Source organism: Lycorma delicatula, chromosome 8, assembly GCF_047948215.1.
Source record: "Lycorma delicatula isolate Av1 chromosome 8, ASM4794821v1, whole genome shotgun sequence".
Taxonomy (NCBI): Eukaryota; Metazoa; Arthropoda; class Insecta; order Hemiptera; family Fulgoridae; genus Lycorma; species Lycorma delicatula.
This window is the reverse complement of record NC_134462.1, coordinates 32,121,434-32,136,467: the sequence shown is the minus strand read 5'-3', so window position 1 is coordinate 32,136,467 and position 15,034 is coordinate 32,121,434. Positions and strand designations below refer to the sequence as shown.

The following is a 15,034-nucleotide window of genomic DNA, read 5'->3' as shown; positions in this document are numbered from 1 at the left end:
ATAATAAAGCACAAGGGTAAAATACAGAGTCTTAGGGGAATTTACTCATTTTAAATGAACATTACATAGATGATTATACAACAAATTTTATTACTTTGATTTGAATAGGAGTGGGAAGGAATGTCATTTCTTATGTAGAAAAAAATCACATATAGAAGACGATGTCCATCTTCCATAATGCAATTTTCAAGTCGAGAGGTGAAGTTCTGCCATACATGTTCTAATGACTGTCTCACGAGTGATCTACTGCACCTCTCTATAAAATAGCTATCTTCAGTTTATATAATAAACAGGGTTCATTGACATAAACTTGCTCCTTTAAATATCTGAGAGTTAGACATTCTGAGGTCAGGGAATCAAGGAGGTCAAAGTACATCTTCAAATCAGGAAATCAGATGACCAGGAAATGATCCTAAAAGGATGTTCATGGATTGTCTGGTGGTCTGGGTTGTAGTCTTATCTTGTTGGAATCACACATCTTATTCCAAGTTCAACATTTGTAGTTCTGGCAGAAAAATGTGTTTATCATTTGCGTGTAACAATTTGAATTCACTATTAATGTTACATTTTAATCTTCAAAAAAAAAGAATAATAGGAACCAGTAACATTACACTTGGATACTGCACATCGCACTATCACACGAATAAATGTAGAGGTCTTGTCAATCTAAAATAATGTCATTAGTTCACACACATTTCATGGCAAAAATAATAAAGTTTGGTTTTAAATTAACTGTGTAATGTTCATTCATAAATTAAGTACTCTCCTGTGTCACCCAGTATAAACTACACTTAAAGAAATCCACCAAACTAAATATATTTTGATGAGATTTTAAAATAAGTTCATATACTATGGTGTAAAAAAACTTACCTATTTCAAGGTCAAATTGATGTTTGTAGTATTTAATTTTTTCAATGAAATCATTTGAGTTTTCAGGAGTTGCTGGAGCAGCCTTTTTGCTGAAATATATTGTACTCTTTCCATTAAAATCTATTTTACCATTAGTAGTGTAATGTTGTGGCCATTTCATGCCAGGTGCTCCAAAACCAATGAGTGAAAAGTGAACATCACTTAAAAAAAAAAAGAAATTTTAAAATGTAGATAAAAACTCAATCGATTATGTTATAACATAGTAAATTTTCATTCAAAACCACACTCATTTATATACAATGTTCAAAACTTTTATTTCTGTTATTCAGTCTAAAGTAATAGGTGAAATTATGCTAGAGCCTTACTGATAATTAAACCTACGACCAATTTGAAAATTATTTAAAGGTCAAACGATGCATCTCAATTAGGAAATTCTGCTGTATTATGATATTTGGTGATTCATTTTCTTAAATTAACAAAATACTGTTTATGTATATATATTTATTATAAATATCTTTGTTTTATAGCTTAATTTTACGAATTCTATAGAAGACTTTGACCATGTTCAGTGCTTCCTCATTGTAATGCGTTCTATTGCATCACAGATTTAGATGTAATACTGTTACAGCATTACATCTGTAATTATGTCTCCTACTTTTTCATGAAAAGTTTTCTTTTAGAACATTTTTTACTAGAAAATTTTTTGTATAATTTAAAGAAGTAAATCCTTTTTATAGTTTAAAAGTATTTCTAGTTCTAAACATATGATATGTGGATGATTGGCGCATATATATATGATTATATACTTTATAATTCCTTCAGTTCATACTCACCAGCATTTAGAAATTAAAAAGAGCGTTTTGATTTGATACTCTTAGATACTATTCAGCATATCATCCAATAAAATCACTAAAGTAAGCCTTAGGGCTTATTTTATATTTTAACTCATTCAATAATTTTCATGGGTACATCCAACCGAAAAATTTAATATATATGGAATAAAAAAATAATCCTGTTCATAAAGGTTTAAATGAGTACTTCAACTAAAACTGCCATCACAGACAGCATATCATCCAATAAAATCACTAAAGTAAGCCTTAGGGCTTATTTTATATTTTAACTCATTCAATAATTTTCATGGGTACATCCAACCGAAAAATTTAATATATATGGAATAAAAAAATAATCCTGTTCATAAAGGTTTAAATGAGTACTTCAACTAAAACTGCCATCACAGATCACATGTCAAAAGTATCTGGGTATACTAATACATTGATTTAAACAGAATAAATGCTTTATTTTCCTTGTTAAATGTTTTAACAGGAATAATGTTCAACAATTTAACAGCGGTTATTCAAGCTGTATGTCAGTTGGTAATAAGACTGTCTTTTTTATTTTAAATCTCTTTTTATTATTTAAATGGATGGAAAACTTGAACATTTTTTAAATTTCATACAATTTGTCTGCTTGAAAAACTTGCTAAAAATTTAAAAATATTGTTTGTAAATAAACTTTACTAACAATTGTCTAAAGCTATTCATGAAATGCATTTTAAAATAAGAAAATAGCCAGCAAAGTAAAGGTAATCAATCGGTAATTAAAAGTTCAAATATGTCATTATGGAACTAATTTAAATAATGAGATACAAACCATTCTTAAGGCATGCAATATTTGCAAAAATAGTCAGTCATAAGGCTCACTATTTTCTGTAAACATTTATACCTAAATGAACTAAAGTTTACTATAAGCATGAATTATTGTTGAATTAACTGACTTCTAGTAGTGAAAAACCAGTACTATAAAAGCCTTACACTGCAGGAAGTGATTGGAATTGTGTGGAAAAAATGTAGACTGTGTGAACATTTTTTTTTTTTTAATTTTGAGGGCTAAAGAGGAAAGTAAATAAGTAAATAAAAAATGAAGATTTATAAAAATTGTTTTTTATTTCAGTTCTGATATTTTGTTAACTAATTAAAGTACAATTTATAATGTTTTTACTGATAAAATTATTATTCATTAATAGAATGTAGTAATTAAATATTCCTATATATTTCTGAAATGTGTTCATATTTTTTTTAAATGGAGAACCAGATCTCAATGTATAAACTTAATATATAATCTATTAATTTACTCAATAATAAATTTCCATTTATCTTTCTTGTTTTCCATCACAAAGTAATTTCAAATAAAAATAATTTTTGATCCAAGTATGGTATTATAAAAACTAGTCATCTTCATTGAAAACATGAGAAAAACATCTGTGTGGTGAATAAGGTCATTCCAGTTATATCAATAGTCTTGCCATGTTTCTCATTGGGCATGTTACAACCAGGGAGCCCTCTAATATGGCTTTTTATCTACCAAATTTGATGACACACATGTAATTTTAAAATTTAGTGTTATATGAAAAAGGAATTGAAGAAGGCAGTATCTCTGAAAATGTGTTTAATTTACATATGTTTGTATTAACATACACACAAACTTGTTTGTAGTGTTTATTGTGTGTAAAAAACTATTTATTTCATACACAAAAAAAAAAAAAATAAATAAAAATCTGGTAAATATAATACTTACTTTATTCCTTGTGCACCAAGATTCTTAGTCAATTGTCCAATAAGTGGTGTAACAAGCAATTTAAATACATCTTCATTTTGTTCAACCTGTTCAACAACTAATACTATATCTGCTTTTTTATTTGGAGTCTTAACTGTAGCTGTTTCACCCTCTTCTAGTGTCTTTCCATCAACTGAACACTGAACTAAAATAAAAGAATTACCTCAATAAAAAGAACAACCTCAAGTTTATAATTTATTTTTCTCATTTTTAACTCTTTCTAATCAATATCTATATCTCAGTGAAGTTCTAGCAAGTCTCTTTTTAATACTTGTTGCACACTCCTTATTCAACTATACTAATTTTATTTTTCAAGAAATATTACTTAATATTCTTTCACCAATCTAAACTGATGTCTTAAAGGAATTTTAATTTCTTAATTACTGTTTTTAATTATAATAATATGTCACCCAACTTTTTATGGTTTAAGAACTTAATTTCTACTTTCGCTAATTTATTTCTGCATTAGCCATGGCTTTTGATACTCAAACATTAGAAAATTTTCAAAAACTGAGAATGGGTAGTAAGCATTCATTTGAAACCAGCTTCACAAAAAAGTACAAATAAAAAATTTTTCAAATTAGTATTTGGATTTTGTTGTAATATATTTAATATGATACCTAAAAATGTATTTATTCTGGCAGTTATACCTTTCCAATCATACAAGAAAGATTTTTTTTAACATAAAAAAACATAACCTTTTTTGACATGCGTGTCCGTTTGTATCATATATGACAAATAGAACATAATCAAACTTTACTTTATTAATTTTTATCATTAATTTTACAGATTATTGGTTCTTATCTCCTTCAAAGTACTCCCCTCCTCTACTCACACACTTTTCTCAGCGGTGTTTACACTTTGCAAAGCAGTCCTGGATGACTTCATTTGAAATGGTCTTTAAGGTCCATGGCGAATTTGCTTTAATGTCATCAATAGTCACAAAATACCATCCTTTCATCATTGATTTTAAGAGAGGACAGTCATCTGATTTTTGGCACAAAACTGATGAACTAACAAAGATGAGAGTGCGGGTGCATTATCGTGGTGAAGGAACCATGAGTTATCTCGCCACAACTTCGTAATCGTTGTTAAACACCTTGGTAGTATGCATGGTTCACCGTTTCACCTTGAGGCAAAAATTGAAAATGCACAATTTTATTAAAGTTGAAAAAAGAGAGCATCACTTTGACTATAGACCAACACTGATGTGCTTTCTTGAGACATGGAGATCTTTTGCCAATCCATTGTGATGATTGAACTTTTGTCTCAATGTCGTAGCTGTAAATCCAGCTTTCATCTCCTCTGATCATTTACATAAATATTTCATCGTCATCAGCTTATTAAAGAAGTTGCCAACAAGCGTCCACTACATGTTCTTTCTGCTGTTTGGTCATCAAACAAGGAACAAACTTTGCTGCAATTCGATGCATGTTCAGTTTTTCAGTCAAAATGTCATGGCATGATCCAATTGAGATGTTAACCTTTTCTGCAAGTTCTCTGACAGTCAATCACCAGATCATTGATTTTCTGAATTTGGGTCATCAGTTGAAGGTCAGTCATCAAGTCGAAGGTCTTTCTGCTCGAGGGTCATCTTCAATTGACTGATGACCACTTTTAAATAATGAAAACCTTTTGTAACATTGTGTGTGTACAATCCAGAGTATCATCTCCATCAGCTTGTTTCAAAAATTGAAATGTTTTTGTGAAGGTTTTCCCCAGTTTCATGCAAAATTTTATGTTGTATCGTTGCTCCTCAAAATTGCACTTACAAAAACTCAAATAACAATAACTTAAAAACTAAATGAGCTATCAACAATCCAAAATCATGTATTACAGATGAGCTTATCCAGAACACATTACTTCCTATTGCACGTCACAAAATATCTCCATTGGCATGTAATTAAAAACGTTTGGTTATTTTCTGAACAGACCTCGTACTACAGGGTGTTCCATATAAAACGCAACCCAACCTTATATTGGCAGGTATTGAAATAATAAAAAGGCATGTGTAAATGTAATTTTTATTATTACCATCCATTACCTAACATTAAGAGTAAATGTTGGAAGTGGCCGCCATCTTCTTGAATACAAGCTTCTATTCTTTTTACAGCGTTTCTTGCAAATTTTTTCAAAGTTTGTGGCTGGATATTTAATACAGCTTGTTCAATATTGACTTTCGATTGTTCAAGTGTTCGTGGTTTTTTGCGGCTTTTTCTTTGAGGTAACCCATAGAAAAAAATCCGCCGCAGTCAAATCTGGAGATCTTGGTGGCCACAAGCCTCGACTGATAACATGATTACCAAAGAGTTCCTCAATGAAATCAGAAGTTGAACCTGCGTAGTGCAATGTCGCACCGTCATGTTGTAGCCAGCAGTGTCTGTCTTCTTCTTCCAAGTGTGCAATAAACTGAAATAAAATATCCTGATATCGTTCTGCATTAATGGTGTACTTGAAAAAAATAAGACCGATTAGTTTCTTCCACGATATCGTGCACCACACGCCCAACTTCTGCGGGTGTAATTGTTTTTCGTGATAAACGTGGGGATTTTCAGCACTCCAAATTCGATTGTTTTGGCTGTATACGTAGCCATCCAAATGAAACCGTGCTTCATCTGTGAAAAATAACGAATCCATAACATTAATTCCCTCACGCAGAAAGCAATGGAACCATTGACAATACTGTAGCCGTTTTTCTTTATCGGGCTTAAGAAGTTGATGAACCGTTTGAATGCGATAAGGTCGTAATTGTAATTGTTTGGTCCCTCGATGAACGGTTGATTTCGACAAATTAATTTCAGCAGAAAAATGTCTGATCGATTTATTTGGGGAGGTGAGTAATCGGTCTTTGATTTCAGTGACTGTATCTGTATTCAACACTGACGCAGATCTTTTGTGTTCCTTGTTATTAACAGAACCAGTCTCTCTAAATTTTTCAACTAACCTTAATACTGATGTTTTGTTAGAAGCTGGTTTATCTGGGTACTTATGGCGAAACAAATCTTGCACTGCAACTACTGATTTCGTACTGAAGTACGACTCAACAATGAAAACACATTCATCTAGCGAAAACACCATTTTGTCTCTAGCAATACACTGAACGTTGTGATTGCATTGTTGTTACTATCGGTAGTGTTCTACTGCGTCGCCGCGATGTTCAGATGTTGGACGAGTCCATTTCAGTAACGAGTAGGGAAGTAAGCTTGACTTTTGAAATTTCATGGATGAGTGATTGATGGGTTGCGTTTTATATGGGCACCCTGTATATTACTAAGTTTATCAGTTGAAAAAATAATTTATGGATAAACATAAATTTCCAAAAGGTGGTTTATAGCCAGTATTATTCAATACTAAAAATAAAAATTATATACTTTTTGGTTAAATTTCTTTACTGTCCCTCCCAGGTACTCATTGTATTAAAAAAGTACTGTTTCAGAGCTGCTTAATACAGGAACATATTTACAAAATGTCCTGAAGGTACAAGTCACTATCTTACAAAAAAAAAAACTATTATCTAACATTACACCAGACAATAGTTTTATATATTGGTACTCTACAGCTGACCAGAAAGCTCCAATATAAGCCTGGCTCAATAGTAGATAAAGGAATAATTTTTTTTTACTACTTATGTACAGTAATTTATATGCAGACACATGTGTTGCAATACAAAGATATAATTTAAATAAATGTAAAATAATTATTGAGTTAACTTGTTAAATTCAACAGTAATTTTTCCAATAAAAAATACTTACTGCATTCACTTGGCACAGAAACTGAAACATCACTATTTCCACAAGCAGCATAATAGGCATTTGCTACTTTACAGGCAATTGCTTTCTTGTCAGTTGCTTCAGCAGCAAGAATATTACAAGCATGACGATAATGGAATGGGTTAACAAATGGATAGCATGTCCTAAACAAAAACAATAGTTTACATTCAGAATAGTTTATATAAAGACAGAATATGTTACATAAAAAAAAAGATAACTAATTTACCTTTAATAGTAAGTTAATCAAAATAAAAAAATAAAATAAATTATATTGCTATTTACACAAAAGCTTCCTCTTGACCTGCTTTCTTATTTACAACGACAACATGATTGAACAACTATGGAAAGGCAGAAAATATGATTCCAGTATAATTGCCAATGTATAACACATGGCAAGGTCATTCTTGACTCGCTTGAAGTTCAAACTTTGACTGCTACGTAGAACCATTAATCAAGCCCAAAATCCACTTTTCACAAAAACTAGGGCATTTCAACAATTAATATAATAATCTCTCTTAACAAAGATGGGAAAAAATGATCATGTGTCGGTATAAATGGCAAAACCCACTGAAATTTACCATAAACTTGAATATAAAGTCATAAAATTATGGCTTTAAAGTATATATGCTGTGCTCCTTGCATGAAAATGTTGTAGTGAATTTATGGAGTAAACATACTTTGATTGATGAACAAAGAGAGGATACTTTTCTCTTTTCAATTGCAGGAATTGAAAAAGTTTACTTAGACATCACTTTAAAATTTAACAAATTTTAAAGATAAACCTAAACTTATTCATGGGACAATCTGAAACATTGTTCATGACTGTTTAGGCTAGTAATAAACATGCCAAAATGGGTCGCTCAGCAACTGATACAAGATCATAAGGAATAGCATACAAATTTGCCCTTAGGATCTCATTTAATGAACATGATTTCTTATAATAAATAATTACTGGGGATGAAACATGAGTTTCCATTACTATTCTGAGAAAAATGTTCGGTCCATTTACAGTCTAAATTTACGGTCATTTACAGTGAAAATTTATTACAGTCTGTGAGAAAATTATAGGTATATTTTGGGACACACATGATTTGCTTTGTTGGATTTCTAACTTCATAACTTAACAGTTAATGCTATATAGTTTTATCAAGTCACCTTCAAGAAACTGGAATGCTGTTCTATGTAACAGGCCCCAAAACAAAATCATGTAAAGGTTCTCTGCTCTCTTTTTCCTGTTTAGCCTCCGGTAACTACCGTTTAGATAATTCTCCAGAGGATGAATGAGGACGATATGTATGATTGTAAATGAAGTGTAGTCTTGTACATTCTCAGTTCGACCATTCCTGAGATGTGAGGTTAATTGAAACCCAACCACCAAAGAACACCGGTATCCACGATCTAGTATTCAAGTCCGTGTAAAAATAACGTAAAGGTTCTATTGCATGACAATGTACTCATGGGAAGTAAATATTTTGGGAACCAGTGGCTAGAAAATTCTTTAGCAAACATTTTAGAGCCTTCATTTGTAGCTTCAGATTTCTATCTCTTTCTAGTAATGAAAAACCATTTCTATTTTTAGCAATCAATTCTAGTAAAAATGCAATGTCAAATGCTTAATATGAAATTAGTAACAATGTGATCACATTTTTTACTAGGAGGGTTCTGTTTCATGATTTTCTACCTTAGAGAAGCATATTAATACACAATAGCCGTCTATGATGGAAAAAAATATAAGGATATACCTTTTTCAAATATGTAAATATTTCAATAAAAATAAATTATTTTTATAAATTAATACAAAAATTCAGAACCTTAATTTCTGACTTTCCATCATTACATAACTTTTTAATACAGTTTTGCAGGTTGTAAGACCAGCTATAGTTAGTTACACATTTATTCTTGTATACATTGTCTATACAATTTATCTGTTCAAGATGAGATAGAATCATCAATTAAACTCAAATTACAATTAAACCATGAAATATATAATTTTATTGTAAATAGTGATGAATTAGATGAATATATAGAACTGCATGTTAATAATAAAGCTTTTAAGCTATGAGATAAGCAATGTATTAAAGATCTCATAACCAGTAAGTATTCATGTGCCTTCTACAGTAACTGTTCATGTTGACTTCATAACCAAAAACATTCAGTTCAATTTAAATTTAATTATGTACTTATAAGTGGTGTTAGATAGGTGTTCAATCACATCAAGAGTTTTATAAAAACATAAACATCTATAAAATTCTGTTTTTAAATTTCTGTTAATCTATAACATTCTTTAAAAATTTATGAAAGTATGTAAAACTCTTATGTCGCAGATATATATACTTTAAAAGAAATAGAAAGAACATGTATAGACAGAAGAAAGGAGATAAAAAAGAATGCGTTATAGCTACCATTACTGTTATGTTCTCCAGAGTAAGAAGTAACATTTTAAAAATATAACTATTACACATGCACTATTTGCATGTGTGGCCCATGCAGGTGAGTGACTTGAACTCTTCAAAGTTAACACTGCAACTATCCACAGCCATATTTGCAATGGCTGTTGAGTCATTGTGTGCATTTATTAATTTTTTATAGTACAGTAAAGAACAATATCAATCATGCCACTGATGTGGATGAATGTTTGTTGTTTTTTAAATACTAAAAAATCTAACTGGCTGAAATTTCATTTTTTGCTGACAAGATAAGAGAAAGGTGTATAAGATAAATGTAATGTGGACATTTGTCTTAGATGAGGCTGATGTCAAATTTGTAAAAAAATACAGCTAAACATTTCATGACATCATACTCAAAATTAAAGGATTATTTTTTGTGCGATAATATAGAGTAACAGATGAAGTGAAAGAAGAATTACATGAGAAGAATAAGAAGAGACTAATTGGAATAGGAAAATGTATTTAGAACCTTTATTTGTCATAAATCACAGACGAGAAAAATTATACAGAAATTTAATAATTGGTTTTGACTTGATGGAATTGCATTTACTCCAGATTAACCATAATTCATCTAATTTTTTTTTCAATTAAACTTATAGCAACAGAACTTATACACAGAAGCAAATGAGTCATTTTCAGAAAATGCATTTTTCACTCCCCAATGATGTCACATTTGCTTTTAATAATTAAATGATGCATATAGCACTTATGATGTTATTCTTTCCTCAAATTTGGTTAGAATTGTCATACAACTAACTGGCTTATACCACACTAATGTACTAAGTCTAATCTAACAAGTTCCCAACAAGACAAATGATTATGTTAATCTAAACTAAGCCCAGATTAATGGTTACACTGTATTTTAGAATATTAAGGGGAAATGCAGGATAAGATTAAGAAAAAATGAACATACTTGAACACTGATTCACTTGAGAAAAAGCCAGTACAATAACTAGTTTGATGTGCGTGCGTTTCTGGAGTAGCAGCAACATCACCACATGAACTTAATTTGTAAGCATTAGCACATTCAGTAGGAGTTGATGCAACCTATAAAAAAATAAAATTATTAGATAAAAACAGACTTAACCTCAAATTAAATGGACGTGATTTTCATAAAATTAATTCATTTTGTCTAAATATAAATAACACATTATTTTTACAATTAATACTTCTTTTTATTTAAAAAAAATAAAGATAAGTAGTATAATAAGCAGTTTATTATAGATTTTTTTATGTATGATTTTGCTTGGCATTGAAAAAAGTGCCTTTTTTATTAGCCATTAAAATATGCTAACAGCATACAGTACTATATCCAATGTTCCAATTTTATTTAAAAAAATTTTATGTGAATTGATTTCAAAAAAAAATAAACATCACATGATAAAACCTGGTATGGTATAATAATATTATGAAATTACCTTTCCATTGGGCAGTGTAAGATCATTGTATGGTTCATTATTAATTGTACCCAAGAGACCTCGTGTTTTACCAAAGTAAAATCCTGAGACACGGAATGTACAAAAATCTAAATTAGTTGTACAATGTATTAAGATTCCAGCCTTTGAAAAAGCATTAACTGTTGGATATCGTCGCCAAGCTTTCAGCTCATCTAATGATACTGGGAATTCACTTGGTGCACCATTAACATGGACCTGAAATAAAATAAGAAATTATTATTAAACTGTAAAAGAATAAAATTATATATTTCAATATCTGTAAATCTCTCCATTTAAAGAAAAAATACATATTTTCATAAAATGAACTACAAAAACATTAAAGACAATAGAATTATTTTAAATGAATGATTAGTATGGTTATTTGAAACCTTCCAGATAAATAGTATCCCTTTTCAAGGACTCATAAGCAGCTGCAACTCTCATTTATGTAACGAATGTACCTGTGGCTAACAACTCTGGATTACCATACGAAGATAATTAAAACCCAACATCAGAATGGTAGTTGGGAGACGTTATCGAGGAGCCAATTACTTTAAAACCTCATCCATTTTCTTTATCAAAGTATATATAAAAGCATGTCCAAAGTTGTGATAATAATAATAATAATAATATATAAACGTAACGCTTGAACTGTCTATCACATGTGTAGAAAGATATGTACATCCTCTAGATCGTCTGACATAGAGATTACTAAAAGAAATTAATAGCAGCTAATGGAACAAATGTGGCAGTAAAAATATTTTAGTCTTTAATCGCAATAATTACTACAACACATTATATGAAAAAAATGTTTTGGATTTTAAGATTTAATTTTTTAGATTTTTATAACAATCATTTTAATTGGAAGTTGAACAGTAATGAAAATGTAACAAATCTAAAATCAGAAAAAGGTAGAATCACCATCTTGCAACATGTTTCTCTAATCTCAGGGCCAATTTTTCCCTAAAGACATAACTTTATCCTTCTAAGTTTCAAGATCAGTTAAGGTAAGGTTTCACTGAAGTAGATTTAAATATTTAACCCACTGGGTTGATCTAGTGGTGAACGCGTCTTCCCAAATCAGCTGATTTGGAAGTTGAGAGTTCCAGCGTTCAAGTCCTAGTAAAATTAGTTATTTTTACACAGATTTGAATACTAGATACTTGAATATTCATGGATACTGGTGTTCTTTGGTGGTTGGGTTTCAATTAACCACACATCTCAGGAATGGTCAAACTGAGACTGTACAAGACTAAACTTCATTTACACTCATACATATCATCCTCATTCATCCTATGAAGTATTATCTGAATGGTAATTACTGGAGGATAAACAGGAAAAAGAAAGAAAGATGCAACTATTTAGAAGTTATCAACAGACATAAAATGCCTCTAAAAAATGTTATAAGAGAAATTTTGCAGTGATTTTATAAATATTCTAAATTTTAATTTTATATATAAATATAAATAAAATAAGAGGAAAATATATAAATATATCTTATTAAAAAAATTTGATTCGATTTAAAAAAATAATGATCATCAATTAATAAAAAAAAAAATGTAAACAATAACTTACTGTTCCATCTGATTTAAATTCAATGTTATCCTTTTTGTCACTGATAATAATAGACTTTACAATACCATCATCTATTTGTGCAGCAATTGTGAAGTTTCCATCAACAAAGTCATGTGCCAAGAGGTATAGACAGTTTCCTTTAAATGATATATGCCTCTTGTCAAATGTGAAGAATTCTGTAGAATGTATGAGGTATGCTGAAGCTGGAAAAAGAAAAAACCTTACTACTAAAAATAATATTAAAAAATTGGATTTAAAAATTAACACTATATGTTATATAACAATACCTGATACATATGGTATTATTACATAAATGATACTGTTTGTGGATGGTACCTCTCGAATATATACTGAATATAGAAAAATATTAATCTATTTAATATTACGACTAAATTTAAAAATAAGATGAAACAACTATATTTCTTTTTAACATGCTTATATTTCAATTTACAAAAATAAAATACAAACTAAATTTTATATTAATAATTTTGGAATATTTTTGAAACAAAGATTTTTTACAAATTACTCTTGTATCATCATATGCCTGCTCACACACATCTACAGATAAAACAAATTAAGCATGAACATATATATAATACACATACTATGGTTAGATTTAATTTTATTATAAATTCTTATTAATTTCTTACTGTTACTTTATAATTAACTGAAATTATTTTTTTATAATTTATATATTTATAAAAAATATTATTTTTAATTTAAAAAGAAGAAAAGTATGAGTGGTATGTCCATTATATTCCAAGATAACTGAATTTTTGTGCATTTTGAATGTAAACATTTATCAGGGTGAAATTTTTTATTATTTTTTTTTTTTAATTAACTAATTACAAATTTAAGAATATATTTTTAAAATTTCAACTATAAGAAAAACCTGACACAGTTTTTTGATAAAGTTATTTTCTGAGAATGAGTTTTCAAAATCCATAGAAGTAAAAGTTAATAATTAATGCATTGTATTACAACATTTACACTTTTTTCTCAATAAATTAAGCAGATTATGTTTATAAAAATTAAAAATATATTAATATGACTATATGCCATGATGTGATGTGATCCAAAAGAGTTGATAACTAAGGAAATTATGAAGGTTATCAGGTTAAAATTTTAAATATTTATATTACCAACTACACATAAATAAACACATTTTATTTACAAATAAATACATACATATATATATATATATATATGACATTAGCAACGTCAAAGAATTTATATCAAACACCGAGCTAATCCTGTTAAACAAAGGTACAGGGACATTTTTCAACAAATGGAGTGGTGAAACTTCAGCCATAGATTTGTATTGTTACTTTCCTTAGATTGGAACGTTGACTGACACCTTCATGGAAGTGACCACTTTCCGATTATAATTACAACAAATATACAGTGGGAGGCACCACAGTTTACTCAGCAGTGGTGTCTTAAACATGCCGATTGGATTAGCTATACAGACAGCGTCGTTATGCCAAGTTGTACTGGAAACATCAATGATGATATAACAGAGGCAACATGGGCAATTTTAAATTCGGCAAAGGAAAACATTCTAAAACCACCCCAACTTTGATGAAACCCAGTGTTCTGTGGTGGGGAGTCGAAGTAAATATAATAATCAGTGGGAAAAGGAAGCTTTCAATCTATTCAAGAAACGTGCTACCCTGGAGAATCTAATATCTTTTAAAAGACATCGTGCCTATGCCAGACGCACCATATTATCTAAAAAAGCATCCTGGGAAGCATACGTATTCTCCAACGATTTAACACATCTGCTACGCAAGTATGGAAGAAGGTTAAGGCCATAGCTGCCTGGTCCAATAGCCGTTCATTAAACGTGCTCACACAAGCCATACTACTCAATCATACTCGTGTCATCATACTCGATCAACAGGCTATAGTTGAATTGTTGGCCGATCAATTCAAAACTGTAAGTAGCAATGAAAATCATCACATCGATTTCATTCGCATCTCAAGAGAGCAAGCATCACTAAACTTTGTAACGGATGACCTTTTTTATAACGTACCATTTTCATTCGTCGAATTCAATCATGTTCTACAAAACTCCAGTGATACTTCAGCTGGATATGATGATGTTCCATATGCATTCATCAAAAATCTTGACGACGATGATAAAGCATGGGTATTACACTTGCTTAATAAAATATGGACCTCGGCCTCATATCCACAAATGTGGAAAGAAGCACTGATCATACCACTTTTGAAACAAGGAAAAGATCCTTTAGACACTAAGAGTTATAGACCAGTATCTCTAACATCATGTGTCGGCAAACTCTTAGACAAAATGATAAAT

The 15,034-nt window shown here is 30.0% G+C and overlaps 1 protein-coding gene across 1 annotated transcript in view; it reads right to left on the bottom strand.

The window, feature by feature from the left end:
* The window catches only part of apolpp (retinoid- and fatty-acid binding glycoprotein apolipophorin), a 149,676-nt gene that overhangs the window by 8,513 nt on the left and 126,129 nt on the right, over positions 1-15,034 (bottom strand). The window contains exons 44-49 of the mRNA XM_075373975.1: positions 12,712-12,914; positions 11,119-11,352; positions 10,614-10,747; positions 7,236-7,396; positions 3,445-3,628; positions 871-1,070 (exon numbers count right to left, since the gene is read on the bottom strand). Coding sequence (XP_075230090.1) covers positions 871-1,070; positions 3,445-3,628; positions 7,236-7,396; positions 10,614-10,747; positions 11,119-11,352; positions 12,712-12,914 — 1,116 coding nt within the window. The remainder of the gene's footprint in view (positions 1-870; positions 1,071-3,444; positions 3,629-7,235; positions 7,397-10,613; positions 10,748-11,118; positions 11,353-12,711; positions 12,915-15,034) is intronic.